Raw genomic sequence first — 20503 nt, forward strand, 5'->3', positions numbered from 1 at the left:
CGTGCCAGTGGCACTAGGATGGTTCCCTAGTCACCCACCAACCCCATGCTGGGACAGTTCCCCTGTGGTTGCATTGCCTAGCCTGGGGGCACCCAGCATCCCCAGAGCTGCACCTCCCTGGGCTGTTGGTGGCCCAGGGGCACATGGCCCCTGCCACCTCGTCAGGGCACCGGAGGGCACTCCTGGTGTGCTTCTCTGGCAGTAAGAATTCACTCCAGTATTTACTGCCTTGAATTTCCAGATAGGTCTTGACATCCTAAATTTCCCTAGTCTCTGAAGTCTGAACATCAAGGTCTGATTTTCCACCCAAAGCCAGCGTATGGATACTAAAATCTAATTTTCACCAAATTACTAATTTCTGGACCATTTCCTAAGTAATCACACATAAAAATTACAGTCTATCTGCTCACAAAAAAAGAATAGGAAGAGCAAGTTTGTGGCTTTTGCTCTTGTTTTAAACTACCATAATCAAAGCTGAAATTTCTGGTCTTTCCCCACTTATCAACTTACACCCAAATTCATTTCCAAAGCGAAGCAAATCACTTTTTCACTAAAATAAAAAGTTTGCCACAAGGAAAGGCAGTTGGCTTGTACAAATAGCTTTGTGTATTAGTATCGGTGTGTCAGCATATTACTTTCCTTTCATTAAGGAGGGTTAGACAGAAGCAGGGAGCACCATAGCACAACTTCAGCAGACTGCATTTTGGTTGGTTTTTTTGTTTGTTCGTTTTGGTTTTTTTTTTAAAGGAACATGCAGAAACTTGGAGACTACTGCTCCCATTAACAAGCTTAGAAATGAATACTGAACTCTAAACCACAAATACTAAATACTAACTTCCCCATGTCTATGCACTCAAAACACGAGACAGCAACCAGTTCCTCTTCTACTCTGAATTCCAAGTTGACAGCTCATGTCACCTACCCATTAATCGTTAAGGACAACTCAGGAATACAAAGACGTTTCCTTGGATTATGCTGTTTTTAAAACACATCTCCTTCCATCGCTAAAATTAGTACCAGAGGCATGCATGTTTTTGAAGGCTTTGTTTCTATTGTACACTCTTCTACTTGACACCCGTAATTAAAACTGGGTAAGTCTCCAACAGATTTTAGTGATTCACAAAATTCTTGACTTTAAACTACTATGTGGGGAACCAGCACTCATGTATTTGTCTTAAAAACTAGAATTCATCCTTTTTTGCTCTTTCATTTGGCCTACTCTCATTTTAGGATCAAGAGGGGAAGTAACTTCTATGTTATTGCTTGTTCCACAAATAAACTGACCAAGATCAGGCAATTTAATTCCCACGTGGAACAATACAGAAAGCTGTCTTCCTTCTGAGTAAGAGTGAGGACAAAGAAGCCAACCGCTAAGAAACCCCAGCAGCTGGGCGTCAAAGCAGGAGTTGGAATGGAAGGGAGAGGCATGACCGTACATTCACATAGGGAGAAAACAGCAACGGCCCATGGGAAGGCACACAATGGCAGAGAGAGAACGCAATGGGATTTTATGCTTGCTTATGTTATAGTAGCAGCATATATGCCAACTGTCTCAATCTGTGCATTTGTTTTTATTTACTATTTTCCAATGACTAAAGGTTTCTAAGTAACTTTATACAGTAAGTATTCACAGGGTTTCACCTTGAAATGGATTGTGCATGCGCCACAGTTAAATCACATGCTCCAGGTATAATCTGACCAATGCAAAAGTAATTTTACTTAATGTAGTAAAACCAACCCATTATAATGAAATTATTAAGTTCTTTTCCTCGTACTAAATATTGCAAGAGGTTTTAAGTTTGTTTTTTTTTTTTCCTACTAACACTAAAGTCATTAAAAACAAAAAAAACCCCAAAACACCAACAACATTAGATTCAATATAAACACATAAACCATCAGTTAATACCTGAGTTCAGAGGCCTAAAATGAGCTTTGCAAGCTGTGACAATACTTTGTGCAGATACATACACAAAGGGACATACACCTGACAAGACTCGTGCTCTAACATCAGAAGGACGGCACAGGCAGGCCAGAAGGGAGAGAAGCAGCTCAGTATGAATCACTGCAGAGAACCTAATTTCCAGGTCTTTGGTGTTGCAAAATCATACGAGAACAACTCAAACTGTGTTGAAACCATTGCAATTGAAGAAAGTTTGCTTCCTACTACTCAAGATAATGTAAAGAACAGCATCAACTGCCTCCTTTCTTCATTTCCTCACTGAACACGTGTAATACGAAAAGATATTTGTACCATTTATGCCATTATCACTATGCACACTCATACAGTAGCTCCCTAGTATGAATGAGCACTGCAGAATGTTAAGAAATGCAAAAAATAATAAAAATAATCATTCTACAACCTGAAATACTCTGCACATTTTGTATTGCCAAGAAAGTGTTTTTTAAGATTGGCCAGAGAATTTTTAATCTTTTACTTACATCATATTTTCTTGTCTGGTTTTGTGAAGTGAGATAAACACAGCTCTGCCATGTCTTCTTCCACTTGTCTACATTTTAGTGTTCTGTATTTTGAAATTACGTTAATTTTAAAAAAGCTGAAGAGCTGGATTTCAAATGGTGTGCCCTCCCATCCCCCTGCTGAGAGAGGTCCTACAGACACTGGGGTTTATCATTAGCATCAAAATCAGCATTCAGACAGCAAAGGTAGGACCTCTCGGTGTTCTTATGGAAGGAAGGAAGGCAGGAAGATCTTCACTGGCCGATCATCACGTGCACACTCCACCCTAGCTGTGGCATGCGTATGTGTTATTCAATGGGTAGGAAAAAAAAAACAAACACACCAACAAATGGCAAAACATGACACGAAGCCTGAAGCTACGTATGTGCACAGAGCAGGAGGTGTTGCAATGGGAGAGCGATGGCAAAACACACAGGACAAAGCCACAGACAACCAGGCTTCATTATCTCCACTGCACATGAAACAACTCATTTATCCTTTCTCAAAATTCAGCAATCTCAGGCCCCAATTTCACAATCACTTTAAGCTGGCTGGGTGAGCTAATATTGCCATAGCAAAAAGCATTCCTGACCCCAATCCTGACCGCTCCGTTCGAGCCTTCGCACCATCTGCTCTCTCAGTAACAAAGAGCAAACCCATCCGTTCAAAGACCTGACAGTCTCACAAACCAAAAGCCTTCTTGTGCCAAAGCTAGCAATTAACAGAGCGAGGACTAGCAAGAATTAAAGTGTGACTTGATCCCAAGGAACGGGCTGGAGGCCTAAGCAACTGGGGATGACAAAGAACTGGGCTGTGAGCTGCAGTAATGATTAGTTTGCCAGCTCCTTCAAGTTTTGAGGGGTACATAAAAAAATTCAGACCTCCAAGGAATTTCATCTGATGATAACAACACTGCATAAGCTGGGCTTGCCTACACTGCAGCCTGCTTATGTTTACATTTAGTACTGTCTAAAATGATTTTGTTGTAAATATTTTGCTTTAAAGAGATTGTTTGGTTACTGACTACTATTATTATTCTTCCTGGAAGGAAGAGAATGATGGGCCTTGAGCCAACACCAAACTTCTTAAAGTTGATCAATCGAGAACTCCAGCATGGTTACTCGGAAAACCAACTTTGCTGCTATGGGGAGTGCACAGAGAGAACCCTGCCACGTACTATGTGACACCGCAAAACCAGCCTTAGAGAACGGAGCAGCAAAATCATGTAAAAACTAGTGCTACTGACTTGTATTTAAGGCCTTCTGTGTCTTTTTTTTCCGAAGCTCAAAACAAGTGCTCCAAAGTACCATCATGAATGAAATTCCCAGAACCTCCAGAACCATGGGACAATGGATTTTGAAATCAGTGGATTTTTCTCTCTAGCAGCTGCCATTTTGGAGAGTGTCTTATGTGCTACAGAAAATACAAATATATCAGGCAAGATTTCTGGGTTTGGTGTTTTCTTTTCTTTTCCAAGTGGGCACACTTAGAAGTTCCTCAGGCTTCAGAAAAGTGAAACGAGCCCAAAATAAATGATGACTGAGTACAGAGGAACTACTTGACAGGCTTGTTGTGCACAATCGAGTGACAGCATTTTATGCCTTAGTATCAACTCCACTTATACAACATGCTTGTTTATACCAGAAACACAAAATATAACTGTTACTCATGTAACACATGTGTACACACACAGAGCGAAGGCTTCTACATAGACATATGCCATTCTCAGGGACTAAAACCAGAAAAAGACATTTAAGTACATTAGATTTCAAGTGTACAGCCACAGCTACTGTGGACCACTGCCGCCCGGACAACTGGGACAGGGCAGAGGAAATAGCAAGCAGTCCAGGAGTTCATCAGGGCTTCCAGCATGTCCTAACTATCTGCTGAGCCTCCAGCATCCCCAGGTACATTCTTGTGATCACAGAAAAAGGTGATGAGTATGGTCCTAAAGGTCAGTACCCATCCTCATTCTGAACACTGACCCACCCTATGGAGAGCTGGGCTGAGAAAACAACTAGTCACTACCCAATTTTAAGTGACATTAAGCTGTCATTCTCAATCGGTGACAAGCAAGATGTGAGCATCAAGCCTTGCAATACTATGCACATATATAAGTTTATATCATTTCTATAGCTATCAAAGCAGTCAGAGGTATTTTTAGAAGCTCACTGGTGGATAGCTTTGTGACCCACATGATGACCTTTGGTCGAAGAGTACATGGCACTGTGACAGGGAGGGGATTGAACTGTGGCAGTTTAAAAACTGTTCCTTTGACCTTAGAGGCCAGGAGAGGGCCAATATGGCATGCTTCCAGGCATATACATGGTTACATGTGGCTTGTCAGAGGCTGTAAGCCAAAATGAAACTGAGGAAAATGAGTGTTAGCTAGTCCCATGCCAATGATGAGAAGGGCCAGAGCCTTACAGAGTACTGTAAGGCTTCTCATTATGATCTAGAGAAGTGAAAGAAATGAAAACAACTACTTCACTAAGTCCACCCTAATACAGCAGAACATCAAAATGCTTAGCCTATGAACTCAAATGAAGACTTCAGCCACATAGTAACAAAGGAGACACAGCCAATTCTCCTCTCAGCAAGGAGAGTAGCCATGAATTCCATGGGAATATCTATGGACAATAACGATCAGCTCTTAAAACTATCAAAGTATACCACACAACACTTCTGATCAGCTCAAATCCAGTTCTACAAATAATCCACAAACCTCTGAAAGTTTGACGCTCAAAGGTGGAAGGGCACACTGAAAGGGGTACACCTTCTACCTAACCTACAGAATTAGCTGCCATGCACTGCAGAAAGTAGGGCTTTTCCCACCGCCAGACATGACAAACAAGTTCTTTGCAACCGATGGGGTCACACGCAGAGGACACGGCACAATACAACTTCTGCCTGGCAGAGGAAGAAAATCCTACAGGGTAAAAAAATAAGAAGGTGATCTGGCTAAAAGAGAAGGCTTCCTTTTGAAAAGCTACTCTATATAGAATTGTGAGATAAAGATCTTTCTGACAACCTTGCCAAACAACGAGGAAAAACTCAGTTATGTAGGAACTGCTTCAGCTCTCCAGGAGCCTGGTCTAATTGCATCCTGTACAAAGCAGTGTAAAGAGCGAGAGTTTCATACCAACATGGGCAACTCATTATCTGGGGAACAGAGAACAGAAAAGGACAAGAATCTCTTGATGATGGCTCTTCTTTCTGTAATACAACCCGGGGAAACAAAATGTAATTGCAATCTTTGTGGCCAGCAGTGCTCTCAGACATTGCTGAACTTGTATGAGGCAGCAGAATTGGCAAAGTTTATCAGCAGTTCACATATTAGATACGCTGATGGCTTTTGCTCCTATGTAATTTTGTTGTTGTTCAAAGAATTAACCTGTTACCCCACTGCATGACAACTGGAGGAGTATCTACATAAATTATAGAGTAAAAATACTGATTTTCTATACAAGCACTACATTATGTTTTTGTTTCATCAATAGCAGATAATAGGGTTTGGAAGTATTTCGGCTGTTACTGCCTGAGATAGCTAATGATAGCCTATTTAGTCAATAATAGTATCACAGACTTATGTAAAAATTTGTATAATATTTATCTATTTGTTTGTTATTTTCTACATTTTTAAAAGATATTTGTAATTGTTTTCAAGTTTCACATTGTTATGGAGCTCTTTTAGAGCTGGGGACTGCAAGAGCTAATCCAAGACTGCTATTGAAAAGCTATTTGAATCTTTGTTACAGGTAGACAACACAGTATTTAGGAATCTGAACTGACTTCAAGGTCATTTACATTCCTTGGATATAATTATTTAGTGTTAAACTGAATTAAGCCTAATGAGGAGCTTAAAAAGTTGGCATTAATTGTGCTCTTTTGAAAGTGAATTTCAGTTTGCAATTATTGTGTTTTTTTAAACTTATAACATAAATCATGTGGTTATCGATTGCTATTCATCAATAAACTTACAGGTTTCATTGTATACGAAGTGTTATACACTCCCTCTTCTGGTAATATCTTAAAAACACAGTTTCTAGAGTTTACGTGTATCACATGTTAGATTTTAAGAGTATCATATTGCCTGGAAGAAATAAAACCCGAAGCAGTATCATGTCAATACCTGCAAGTTTGGTTTTTAAAAAGCCAGCAAATTGGGGATCAAAAATGAATAAATAAATAACAGGTGAAAATTACCTGACATAATGCCTAAGTAAACTATGTAGCAGCTACTTTGTAGGTATGCCTAAAAGAAATCAGTAACATTTTGGGTTTTATTTGGCAAGAATAATATTTTCTCAAGTTTTTCCAAAAACACAACACTCGCATACCTGCCTGGTTACCATTTGGGGCACTATTGCTGTAGATGAGAATACAGCTTTCAGAATGCTGCCTACTTTTCCTGAGGCAGCAGATGAAGAAGTTCCTACAAAACACTGCTTTTATGTAGGTCCAGTATGGATAACTTTCTTCCATCTAGTACACTACCTCCTTCTCTCTCCACCTGTAGAGAACTGGTGGACATTCCTCTTACTGCAAAAGCTGCTGAAAGCTACACGTACATCCTACTCTTTAAAAAAATATTATTTAGAGTACAGAAAGTGAGAATTTAAATAAACTTAAGAATTCCAGCAAGAAACAATAAAAGGTATGTGTAAGAAAACAAACATAAGTTGATCTAATAAGTAGTGCACGTGCATGCACATATCCATCTCTTTCCTTGATGGTCAGCGCCTGATAAAGCCAGGAGATGTGTTCCCCCCCCACGTGCCACCAAAATGTACAAAATCCAAAAATGCAAGACATTACACAAACCACACTAATAGAATTGCTGCCAAAACATTAAGAGACAAAAAACTGGTGAAACAGCTTTTGTTTGTTTTGCCCTGTTAAACTTCTCCTCCTTTCTTCCACTTTTCCCCCTCAATAGAAAGTAATAAAAAAAGCACATTACCTACTTCATTCTCCCTCCTGCAAGGTCATTTTCTCCTACCTTCCTTATTTATCTTCCTCCTTATTGTCTCAATTTATTTCTTTTTGTATGTATTTTACTTAAGTTCTTTGTTTTACATTTCCCTTTTTAACTATTCCCCCGTGTCCTCTCTTTCCCCTCCTCGGACACACACCCACCCAGACTGCAAACCACTTAATTCTAGCTGTGCTGAACCAGCCCTGCCAAAACTGCCATCCTCCTGCCCGTGCTAGCTGGGCACTGCTGCCCCAGCCAGGTGCTGCACAGCTCTGCCCTGGGAGCAGTGGTATCTTGGCAAAAAAATTAATGTAATTGATGGTTTCTGATGAAATTTCCTATCTGACCTTTGTAGCTGTGCTTGCAGAGAAAAAGAGACTATGTGCAAATCCTCTCTCTTCCAAACGCGGCAGTTGTTCGAGAGTCGGCTCATGGGATGAGAGGGTACAGTCTGTGCAACTTGAAACTATGTGCTTCCATGAAGGGAAAAAAAAGAAAAAAAGGGCAAAACCCAACCCAAACTATTTTCTTTGTGACAGTTCAATACTCAACATGGCTTTACAAGTTTCCCAGAATACTTCTCCCTGGAATCATGAAGCACTGTGGTGTTCATCTGAAGTCTGCAGTTCCTGGAATAATCTACACAGTTCATGAGAACACATACTTCTCCCCAAAAAATAAATGAGGAAGTCCTTATAAATAATTGATCTGCATGTGCGTAGCTTTTGAAATTAAATTACTTCTAACCCCACCCTCCAACACCAAGTTCACATCTCGAAGGCTCTGACACATTTCCAACTCTCCTCCACAATAGCAGAAATTCTGCCCTTTTTTTTACTCCGATTCAGGCTTCTTCCACCTCCCCAGCTCTTAAACAGCTTGCGACTTCATTCTCCTGCACTCAGCTTAGGGCTGCGTGCCAAACCCTGCGTGTCCATGGCCTGCCCTCGCAACGCATGCCACCTCCTCTGGCTGGGCTCCAGCCTGAAGGAGTGGCTTAGGCACTAGAAAGAGCCCTTTTAGCTGTGAAGGAAACCTTCCAAGGATGTGGAACACGTAAACTGATGCAGAATGGCCTTCCCTGAACCTGCAGAAAATCTGAAACGATGTTTGAGAGCTGTGTTCTGCTCCACATGCTGTTTCATCATTCGAAATGAGCTCTGAATGATGAAACTTAACATTGACATTTAGATTGGTTAACTCCCTCATTGTCAATCATTTTTAATTGTAGACCTGATGCGACTGTCCCAGCTGGCTTCTTCCAAAGTGAAGCTGTAGTCAAATACACTCAACAGCTACTTTTTATTAGAACTACTTATTCTGTTCAGATCTTACCCCCATCTATTGGTCAACGTACTAACTTTGTCCCTCTTGCTGAACAACTATTTCTGTAAGCAACAGTGAACGTGGCACTGATTCCTCTTTTCCCACAAAGAAAAATATCTTTGTTTTTCTTTCTTTCCACTTGCTCTTCCCCTGTCAATGTTTACCTTGAAAACAGAGCAGTCAGTCACAGTCTACAAATACCCTTGCAAGTAGACCACTATAAAGGAGCGGGGTTTTCATGGAACCCTTGTATATAATTTTTTATCTTAGACTTGTTTTAAATACTTTAACATTTTAGTAAGAATAGAATAAAAAAAGATACTCTCTATTCAGCCAGTAATAAACCACAAGAATTTCTGCATATAGGTCTTCTGCTATGGCAGAAGAGCATGAAATTTGATTCATGCTAACCAAAGGTAAGAAAAGCCAAAAGCATACCAAAGCACTTTAAGTTTGTAGTATTTTAGCACACGTAGTGCTGTAGGTAGAATAATACGAGTTACACAGTAAGCGGTAAACTGAACAATCAATTTCTTTTTTAAATTTGAAGCTGAACATCACCTTTTTTGTTAGCTGATACTTAAAATTTCTTTATGTCTTCAACTAGAGCTTGACAAATCCATGTACCCACAAAAAGGAGGAAGTTTTACCAGAAAACTGCCATCAACTTCTCAAACAGACTCCCTGTGCTTTCATGTAATAAACAAAGACCACAGTCATTACGCTTACAAAAATAACCTTCTGCACATGAACCGTTTGTGATCTTACAACTAACCACAGGACCTAACTTCATCGCTCCTTAAGATCTCCATGGCACATTTGGTATTCAGCTAATGGCTTTGGGGTACACATTTCAAAGCCTAAAACATATTTACAGAGTTTCCTTCCAGGTGGTAATATTTTCTTATTTAACGATACATTATTTAAAAATAACTAAATAATCAGCTGAAACTCCCCCGCCCCCCCGAAATGAATCCTGTGCTGACCTCTGAGCCCATTCCCTTCTGGGAATATGCCAAGATAATTCTTGCAAAAGCTAGAGAATTTCATAGATCTCTGCCAAGAAATTAAACTAGTTGTTGCTGGACCTGGAGACTAAGATCCAACTGCTGGAATCTGGACTGTGGGAACTACTGCGAGAAGACTGTGTATTTAAACAGAAGCTGCTCAAACTGCCAATGATAATTTCTTAAATCATATACGTTAACTCAAGCCATAGTATGCAAAATGCCACCTGTGCACACTTGGCAATATGCTTGGCAGATTACTCCAGCACATCTGTGACACATCACATAATGTTCAAGTTTTATTTTGGTTATTGGACTACTACAGAAGATCACTGATACCCAAGAAAATTTTTATGATTTATAGAAAATGTTTTCATACTGCTTTAAAAAGACATTAGCAAACAGTGGACACTTAATTACTGAAACAAATCACTTGCTGCCAAAAGTATGCAGGCCATAATGAAGGCTTATCCCTCCAAAGTGTGAAGGAGCTCAGGTAACTTCCTACAAAATTAAAAAAAAAAACCAAACAAAAAACCCACAAAAACACACCAAATACCCCGCCCCCCCCCCCTCCCCCAACAACAAACCCCCCAATCCTCAGGTCCAACAGCTTTGGAACAAGATTCAGAATATTCCTTTCTTTTCCTATCTGCTTCAAATGCTGCCTCGTACAAACACATTATCTTTGACTTTGTAATCCATGCGAAACACCCTCTCTATTCTATTCTAAACAAGCAACATCTGCACAACTACGAAAAATAAAGTCTAAAACTATTAAATACTGACATCAGATTTTTCAGAACAATTAGCTGCTGCCAAATTTGAGGTAACAGAAAGAGGATAGAACAAATTTATATTCAATTCACAGTATGTCAGAAGAACCCAAATATGTAATGCTGCAGGGACTGTAATACTTAAATTACGTATGATTTAGCATCCAAAATACAACAGCGTATTGGCAGGGATAGTTAACGGATCATTTATCCCAATTAAAATCACACATTCTCTCCATATCCAAGCACTTAACACCAATACCAAAAAAAACCCGTTATGACTAGCCAAAGTAGTAAACCTCCTAACTAAAGGTGGGTGTGAGAACTGGCTGAGGGAGGAAGGAGTACGGTGATACAATTAGATGTAGGAGATTCATGAGAGACCTTACACTGACTTGCAGGACAGACCCAAGTAAGACAGACAAGAGAACATCTCTTTCTCTGCTGCCAGGACCTGCCCTTTGAGTCTCTCCAGGCTGAGTATAAGGTTGTGCAATGACCTTCTCTATTTCAATCTCACAATCACCTAGAAATCGCAAAAGGTGGGCAAATCTGTATTATTGTCCTGTTCCTGAATCCTATGCTTCAGGTTTAAACATGCACTGATGATTGAGCGATTTCCCACCAGCTCACAGAGCAGCACCAAGCAAAGCGCACAGTAGCTGCTCACCTTTGCCACTGCATGCCAAACCCATGGAAGTTAATCAAAACACTAGACATTGCTTTTTAATGACTCAACAGCCCAACACACTATCATCATCTCTTTCCAATATGTACGGTATTAATGGTTTTCACAATCACTATGTGACTCACAGGCACTCTCAGTTAAGTTTTACAGGTTGCCTTCATTATTATTGCTGAGAGTTTAACCCCACTTTGTACTTATGGAAACAAAGGCACAGAGGAAACAAACAACTTTGCAAAAAAAAATTATGAAAAATTAAAAGGAAGAAACCCCACATCTCTACACTGATGCTACTTCCACACTGCTGAGCTATCTCCTCTTTCAGAGCCACAAAGCAGGCCAGATGGTGCAGAGAAGCAGCTCTGCTGAGACAGGAGGTTGATAACCACACGGAGATGTGATAAACCCATGGAGCGGCTGAAATATCAACGAAAGGTCATATGGCCCAAAACCCATGTCACTTCAGGGTTTCCATGAATAACCTGAAATAACTGTCACAATGGCTTCCTCAAAGAGCAACCTTTCGGTGCAGCACAAGAACCACATCCAGCATGTTTTCATGGGAAGGAGAGAGAGGAAATAAAAGGGACATAGGCACAATCCCACTGTCTGGAGGAGCGGGACGGTTAGCAATTTGACAGACAGCAATGTCATTTTTACTGTAAGAATTTATAGATTGAGCGGAAACTGTGCAAGGACTTAAGAAAATGTATCTGATTTAAATACAGAGGGAGGGTCTATGTGGCATGGACGTTGGAGAGGCTGGCACACGATCATCCAGAGTGCTGAGAAATACTCCAGCCAGAGAAAAATACCGTGCTGTCTCAGAACAGGTCATCACGGTAACTGATCTCAAGTGCTTCACCCACGAGACTGAATGCCTGAACATTATACCTTTTTTCTATCTTTCACCTCTGAATTGATCTTGAGCCATCCAAGGAAGTTGCTGATGCCATGAAAGCATAACCATTTAAAAAGCAGCAGCAAGAATACTAGCAATAAAGGACTTAAATCACTTGTCCAGCTACACAAACGAAGCAGCTGAGATCTGACGGAACAGAGGATTTGTCTTGAAACAATTACTCCTCAGCTGGTTGGCCTGCTCTTGCCCCACCAGATCCCCAGCATCACTGCTACCCTAGGCCAAGAGAATAAAACCACTGGAGTGTACTGACATTCAGCTGCCATATACAGGATAGAAGAAATACCTCAACTAGACTTCAGATCTCTCATTATATTAGATTGCTTTTAAAAACTAACGTACACATGGTGTTCTGCACAGCAAATATGTCACCAAATTTTACAAATGGATGATAGTATATATACCAACAGTATAGAGTAAGTTATTAAAATAGCAATTCATATTCCAAATGCATGCTCAGATTGCCTCAAAAAGTAGAATTTAATTTTGAATTAGTATCTCTTCAACTCAAACTCATGAAATAAAAAAGTATCAGTTACACATAAAAATCCATGATTTGTATCAATGAAGTATTTTACTAAAAAGGTAAAATATTCTGATGAATAAAGTTACACTTAAATTATTTCTGACTACTTGTGGTCCAGGGAAAAAAGCCAGTATATGTCCTGCAATGCACTTTCAGCCTACCTAGTTAAGTAGTTTATCACAAATATGCTTTGGAAGAAATTAATTAGCTCATTAGGTTTAGCTAATAGTTTGTTTAGCCTTCCTTTGACAACAGTGACATTTTAAAAGAGTATGTTCTACAACTTCAGAAAACAAAATCCCACATGACAAGTCTCAAAGAACACCAAGTACAAGCAACACATACCACCAGGAGTTGTAGAATATTTTAAGAGATTACTATTTCTCTGGTAACAATTAAAAAATAACTTTAAGAGACTAAGAACATCACAAAAAGGTACAGCTTCATTGATGCATTGCAATTTTTCAGAATTTGGTGAAGTAATCTGTCCTTTATCAATCCCTGAAATAATGCCACAAATAAAAGACCTAATTCAGGGTAAACTGATTGTGATGAATCCAACAAGTTTCTTGTTGTCATGATAGCATACTTTTTTGGTTTAGAAGAACTGTGTGTTTTGAGGACTTCAGCAATTTCCTTCTCTTGAAGTACACCGTGTTTAAAAAAAAAAAAAAAACAACAAAAAAAAACAAACAAAAAACCCCACAACACACCACTGCCTGGTAATCAATCACCTACCATATTTATCAGTTTTCACATTCAAATTGCTAAAAAGAGGGACAACTGCATAAGCATGTCAAGAATGTGAAGGCTGATAAAAAGCAATGAGCTAGCACTACACAAAAACACCCAAGTCAGCCTTCTTACCTTTCCGAGGCTGTTAGTTTGGCAAACTATGGTCCTTTAACGATGTTCACCCCACCCACGTCTGTTTTTCTCATCAGAATGACCCCGCCTGTTTCCTCTGCACACCGCAGCCCTCACCGAGCATCAGCCTTGTTCAGAATGGGCTTAAGGAATACTAAGAATAACATCGCCATTTCCATCCCCTCCTTCTACATTTCTCTCAAAGTATGAATCTGCCACTGATGGAAAAGGTTTACATTACAGGAAGTTTCATGTTTAGAGATCACACTCCTACAACGTGATACAAAATGGGAAAGTAACATTAGTATTTATTCTTTTATTTTAAAAAAATATTTTCTATACCTTCATTTCGTAGTTCCCTCTTCACTCTGTCCCTTTTAAATTGCAAGTAGTGCTTACAGAGGAATTTGAATTAACTTCACACAAGTTTAACACTGGTACAAGCAGCATCACAACCCCCATGTTTTCACATGCATGGTCAAGAAGCAATGCCATACCTATTCAGTTCTTGAACTGCTTCTTCAATCTGCCCATCAGGCTGCCATGCTAACAACTACGACACTGGTTCCTATAGTACGGATACCTGTTTGTCAGATAGTATTTGGATATCACCTGCTCATTTCAGGAAGACAACCCAAAGTGTCTGCAGATATCCACAGCTCTCCATCACTACCAACCCAAGCCAGTTCCATATTACTGACCTCAAGATGGAAGATTCAATATGCCAACACTCAGAATTGGGTGCCACCCAGTCCTCCCACCCAAATTTATTTTTAACTTCAGAATCAATTTAATATGGTATTTTAGAAGGACTTATTGGACATCCCAAACTGATACTCAGCGACAGGTGAGGAATCACACTGGCAAGGGGTAGACTTGCCCTTGGCTGATACAAAGACTTATTGGAACCAGAATAAGAAAAGCTGATGCTGTTTTCTTCTTTTGGCTTCCTACAGCTCTGGAGACTTACATCCACAAAATTGTGTTGGTTTTGTTTAATTTTGTTAGTACTACCATCCACACAATAACAAGCAAACTAGTAAGAATTATGTCACAAAACTTATTCAGATTCTTCTCCAAGTCACTCTGTGCAACACAACTGCAGAATTCAGCAGCAAAGGTAGGGGTATAATCCATAAGGCATTATAACACAAAACCAAACAAGTGAGAGGTGGAAAGGAAAAACACAGCATAGGAAGACCCTTTTCCAGTCCCTAGGAAGCAGCCAAAGCAAGCATCTTTTCTTGCCAAAGGGCTGGATTATTTAAGATGCAAGAAAAGTTATCCCTTGTTCTCAACACCAGAAAAGGTTCCCTACCCATATCCAGCATCCTCTAACCTTTCAAACACCGAAGCATTCAGCAGGTGCACTGGGCAGAAAAAAGGGAATGCATACAAATATACACACACAGAGACAGGAAGGAGTAGTTCAGAAGATGCTCTGTCCACCTGTTTTATTAGCACTTGGTCAGAAAACATCTCCTCAATTTCTCAAGAAACAAAAAGCTGAATACCAAAAACCTCCCATCCAAATATTGGCATGAAATTGTTCGAGGTTGGTGTCTGGTCTTGAGAGGAGTGTGGAAAAGAACTGCCAGTCTCCCTCAGCGAGGTTTGTAGGAAGTAACTGAGCATTTGAACTTGCGTAGCCCTTCACATTTTCTCAGTCCTCTATAAACACTGACTAACAGCAACCAACACAACAAGAGCTTCCTAGCATAATTTATATACAAAACCATTGGACCAGTAAAACAAACACAAAATGATACTTCTGAAAATAAACAAATAAGCTTACTGGCCATTGGAAGCACACTGTGTTTTACAACAAAATTTGTAAGCTTAGCTTTTAGATCAAGTTCACAGTTCACACTGTAACAGAACCAGTGTAAAATTAATCTGTATAAATACACAAGGAGAAGTGACACACAGACAGAAACACACCACACATACTGTCTGTGAAATACACTATATATATATGTAATTTCAAAACTGAACTGTATGTATGCAGCATTTCAAGAAGGCATTAAAAAAATTCAAAGGAACAAGATCTTTACATAACTGTATTACAATGTATATAAAATGATTAAACACACGTTATGTTCTTTCACATTATTTACAATGTAATGATCTATGTACCATCAATTTAAAAAAAAAATTGCCAGGCTTAATCCTGATTTAACCTCACCCTTAATTATTAAAAATAGTTAAGCACTTACCATAATGTGATTGAAATGCCTGTGGTTTTACGACCTGATTACAGTGGTTACACATCACCAAATAGAAATCATCATGAGCCGGGCAAAGACCAAATATTGGCATATCTAAAAACAAAAAGACAAAATGGCATCTCTCAGCTGCTGACAATTATTGAAAAACAGTTTAATTACAGAGCCATGACACTAGTGTTGAATCATAATTTTAATACATTTGTATCAAATTTGAAAATGAGCAAAAAAGAGCATATAATGCAATAGATAATTTTGTGCTGGAGTATAACAAAAGCAAAAATCTTCCTACAAAGATAAATGTAAAATGACTGATTACTTGTAGAAAACATCTATTAGAAAACTGATTTAGGACTGATTATCTTATACCAGATGCAAGAGTGTAATAAAAAAGACTGACTTCAAATGACAAACACAACGTAAGAGGGGATCTTTTATGTATTCTGAAAGAGGTTTCTATTTTATTCCAATTTCATTAAATGAATTAAAAAATGAACTTTATTTTCTATTTAATTTTTTTAAAACCATTTTAAACACACAGTCATTTACCAGGCAGTATTACATGCCTAATGGTTTTATTTGTTTAACAGTGCATTATAGTCCAGCCATCTGCTGCCAGAGATCTGTGTAACAGCTATATAAGAGAGAGAAATAAGAGATAACAGTATGTCAGAGCATGTGTGGATTTCAGAGATAACACACATACTTGCAGACTTTTACTAATAAAATTAGTTCCTACAATTCTGTTTTTAAGAATACAGTTTCTTAAGAATATAGTTTAACAGTAAAAACTGCATTCAGAGACTACTGGAGCATTAAAGACAACATTTACTACACAACTTAAAGGTATATTACATTTACACAAGTAAAAATGTTATTCAACCATTAGAAGACAAAAAATAGGAAACTGCAAACATAATAGTATAAATTATTTATTGCCAAACACGTGGCTAAGGGATCTATAACACTATGTAAAGGTTTACAACTGATACAAGAAAACTTATTTTCTTAAAAAAAATACTCAATAATAGAGTTATCTTAACGGTAACTTAATTTCTAAGTTAAACTTACTTACTTCTGTGCTAGAACTGACCCCAGAGTTTTGTTTTAAAGCTGCTAATTTGCCTATGTGTATTTTTATCAACATCCATATTTTTGTTCACTAGTGGAACTCCAATTATGAAATAAGTTGAGTGGGCTACATTTTAAGAGTGAATGTGCCATAACACAAGGTAACCACTGGCATAATGATGCTGTCAGTCCTGTTGAGCCCCACGGACTCCTCACAGACAAAAGAATGTATTCACACCAAATGGCTCCCTTCGTAGTAAGTATCCTCATCACAAAAACGTAACTACTTTTCTTTAAAAAATAAGGTCTATCCCAGGTTTTCCAAAAACTTTAGTGTTACATTAAAGTTAAGTATGATACCTGCAATAACAGCTGCAACTGGATTTTGCAGTTGGACACAAATACAAGGACCATGGACATCTGACATGGCTGTGATAGAGCAGAGTTACACTTATCTAAGTCACAAGCACCTCTTCACAACTGAGGTTACATTAAATAATCTGATTTGCACTTCATTAAGTAGCGACTCTTGCTTATTCATATGATAATTATTTTAAAAAGTATTAAGACCTCAGTCACACCTAACTTACTGCAAACTAGGCAAAACTAGTAAATATATGGTGGGGGAAAAAATAAAACAGGTAGGACTAATAAACTTCTATTTTTCAATATCTACTTTCTGTGATGTAATATTAAGCTGGGGGGGAGGAGGAACATAAACTTAAATGTTATTGCTAGTATTTCATGCAGGAGTTTTTTGGGTATGCCTGCATAAAAAAGTTTCCACACGGCAAGCAAATACCCCAGAGTTACTTCCATTTGACTACTAAGACACCATGATAAATAAGACAGTAACAGCACACACTGCCTGCTATTTACATTGTTAACAGCACACAGACAGGATACTACTGTATAACGTCTAATGAACTTTAAATCCACACTCTATAACCTGTTCTCATAACCGTACCTTTCAGACAACACTGGATTCACAGACTTTACATCAGCTGGTACAGAATATGTGTGTGTGTGTGGGGAATCATTAACACAAGAAAAGGATTGCCTACTTCTGTGGCTCTTGCAAGATAAAGCACTCCCTGACACTAGTCTGAGACATCATGCTCACCCTATTTAAGGACTCCTTTATGAATATTTGCTGGCAATACAGAGTTGCAACTTTAAATGACAAATGAAACGAACTGGCAGCAATTGATGTAAGCAAAAACGTCTTCCTATTACAGTTTGGGGACCCCAAGAAATTTGAATAAAGTACAAGTGTCCTTTATACTGTGAAGCACACCTTTACAGTTTTAAAATCAAAGCTCCAAGTGACAGAAAGCAGTGTCAAAATACCAGGAAATACACAAACTCATAAAGAATCATTCTTAGAGTGAAAGCACTTAACACAGAAAAAAGGATTTGCTGCACACCCAAAATCACAACTGTGATTTCAAAGAAAGTCACGCACAAGACTCCAGCCAGATCACACAAATCAGTGTAAAAGATCTTCTACCCCCACAGTACTCTCCTACAGTACTGACAACAGAGCAGCATCTAAACGTAACCAGCAAGGGAGTATTGAAGGTTAAGAGTCCTAAATGCAATTTGTTTTCTCATACAAAGTAAAATTAACTGTAGCTTTTTATTATCAAAGCATTTATTTAAAGTAGATACAATCAAATCCTTTTGTTAGAGCAACCCATAGGGTCCCAAATAACACTGAAACCTGACTATGCTGAGCACTTCGTGAACACACGAGAGCAGCCCCTAAGGGCCACAAACTAGATATGAGTGGGTAAAAAGTAGTATCAGTACTTCATGGAGACATGAACATTAGTTTGAACAATGGGTTTGAAACCATAAGGAGCATGACCCAACCAAGATCAGTTAAAACAACTGCAAGAGACCTGAATGCACACTTCCCAACCCAGAAGCCTTGGTCGTAGGCAGGTAAGCTCCTACATGTTTAATGCACTTCACTCTCATTTTAGTCGAGCAGAGCAAGAGCAGGTTTCAGGGAAATCTTACTTTGGTTTCTGTGTTCCAACAGGACAAACACCTATGCGGCACTGTTACGAGAATGACAAATTAGACTGTGCAAGTGTTAGAGAATAATATACAGAGTAGTTTAACAAAACTTATGTAAGAAGTATGTACCAAGGGTAGGAGACGGATTCCCAATTTTTCTGTTCCCCCCCAACTGCTTACAAAAGTTCGCAAGTCTTGCTGTTGATATTCTAATATCTAATATTTTATACCTATTTCATTTAATGACATGCAAATTCTCTATTTAAAAGTCTAATGAAGTTTATAGTATTTCACCAGTGTCATTTCAAATGCACTGTTCCTCCGAGCTTAAAGATTACTTTTTGAAATACTTCACTGTAAACGTAAAGCCTGTGCCGCGCAAGGAAGAGCCTAGCAACCATGATTCATATGTTCCTCTTTCAAAGCTGGGCTGATTTAACTCTCTCCATCTGGGAATGCTTTTCAAGGTCAAACTAAAAATTTAAACCAAGACCTCAAACTTTCAATTTAATTTTCCATAAATATAGCACTTATATGGTATCAACACACAAATACTGTTATAGGAGCTGCTAATTACATTAATTCTGCTAACATCATAAATAAACACAACTTCATTTACCTTCATAATATGAAGCCTCTAAACATTGCGACTCCAGAATTCACTTCTCCTTTCAAACGTAACTTAGTTACAGCATTTTTAAAAAGGTAACTTTAAATGATACACTGCTGTACTCTTTACCAAGATTAGAACAAGCCCGTGCCATAGGCAATTTTGACATATCTTAACTGCATTATTTGTTGAGCATGTAATAAGGAAAATGCTTCTCATTTGGAAAAGGCCAATATAGCACCTTTTCCAACAAAACCAATAATGTAACATCACGTAACACGGAGCTCAGCATGTCTACTCTAAAAAACTTTCTTAAACTGAGCTGCCATCTCCTCTCCTCCAGAGGGATGCAGAAGCACCTAAGTGATCCAGTAATTTCTTAGTATTTCCAGCATTCTCTTTCAGGACAGTTACATTAGAGGTTCATGCTTGTGGTCATTAAAAGTCACTGCATCTGCATACTTTCAATTCTATTACTTAACATAGAATCATAGAATCATTATGGTTGGAAGAGACCTCAAAGATCATCAAGTCCAACCGTACACCTGATGCCACCATGTCTACTAAACCATGTCTTGAAGTACCACGTCTAAACGTTTTTTGAACACCTCCAGGGACGATGACTCCACCACCTCCCTGGGGAGCCCGTTCCAATGCCTAACAACTCTAACAGTGAAGAAAACATCACAGACAACAGAACAAATGTTCAGGTGACCCGCCTGGTGGATGAGATCTACCTGGACTTTAGCAAGGCCTTTGACACTGTCTCCCACGGCATTCTCCTGGAGAAACTGGCAGCTCATGCCTTGGGCGGGCATCCCCTTCGCTGGGTGAAAAACTGGCTGGCCAGCCGTGCCCAGAGAGTGGTGGTGAATGGAGCTAAATCCAGTTGGTGGCCAGTCACCAGTGGTGTTTCCCAGGACTCAGTTTTAGGGCCTGTACTGTTTAACATCTTCATTGATGATTTGGACGAGGGGATCGAGTGCACCCTCAGTCAGTTGGCAGATGACACCAAGCTGGGTGGGAG

The 20503-nt window shown here is 39.1% G+C and overlaps 1 protein-coding gene across 1 annotated transcript in view; it reads right to left on the reverse strand.

The window, feature by feature from the left end:
• The window catches only part of LOC104167198 (ataxin-7-like), a gene marked incomplete at its 3' end in the record, with an annotated part of 56234 nt that overhangs the window by 16627 nt on the left and 19104 nt on the right, over positions 1 to 20503 (reverse strand). The window contains exon 2 of the mRNA XM_009707386.1: positions 15762 to 15866. Within this exon, the coding sequence (XP_009705688.1) occupies positions 15762 to 15866 (105 nt within the window). The remainder of the gene's footprint in view (positions 1 to 15761; positions 15867 to 20503) is intronic.

The sequence above is a fragment of the Cariama cristata genome, unplaced genomic scaffold (genome assembly GCF_000690535.1).
Source record: "Cariama cristata isolate BGI_N322 unplaced genomic scaffold, ASM69053v1 scaffold3479, whole genome shotgun sequence".
Lineage (NCBI taxonomy): Eukaryota > Metazoa > Chordata > Aves > Cariamiformes > Cariamidae > Cariama > Cariama cristata.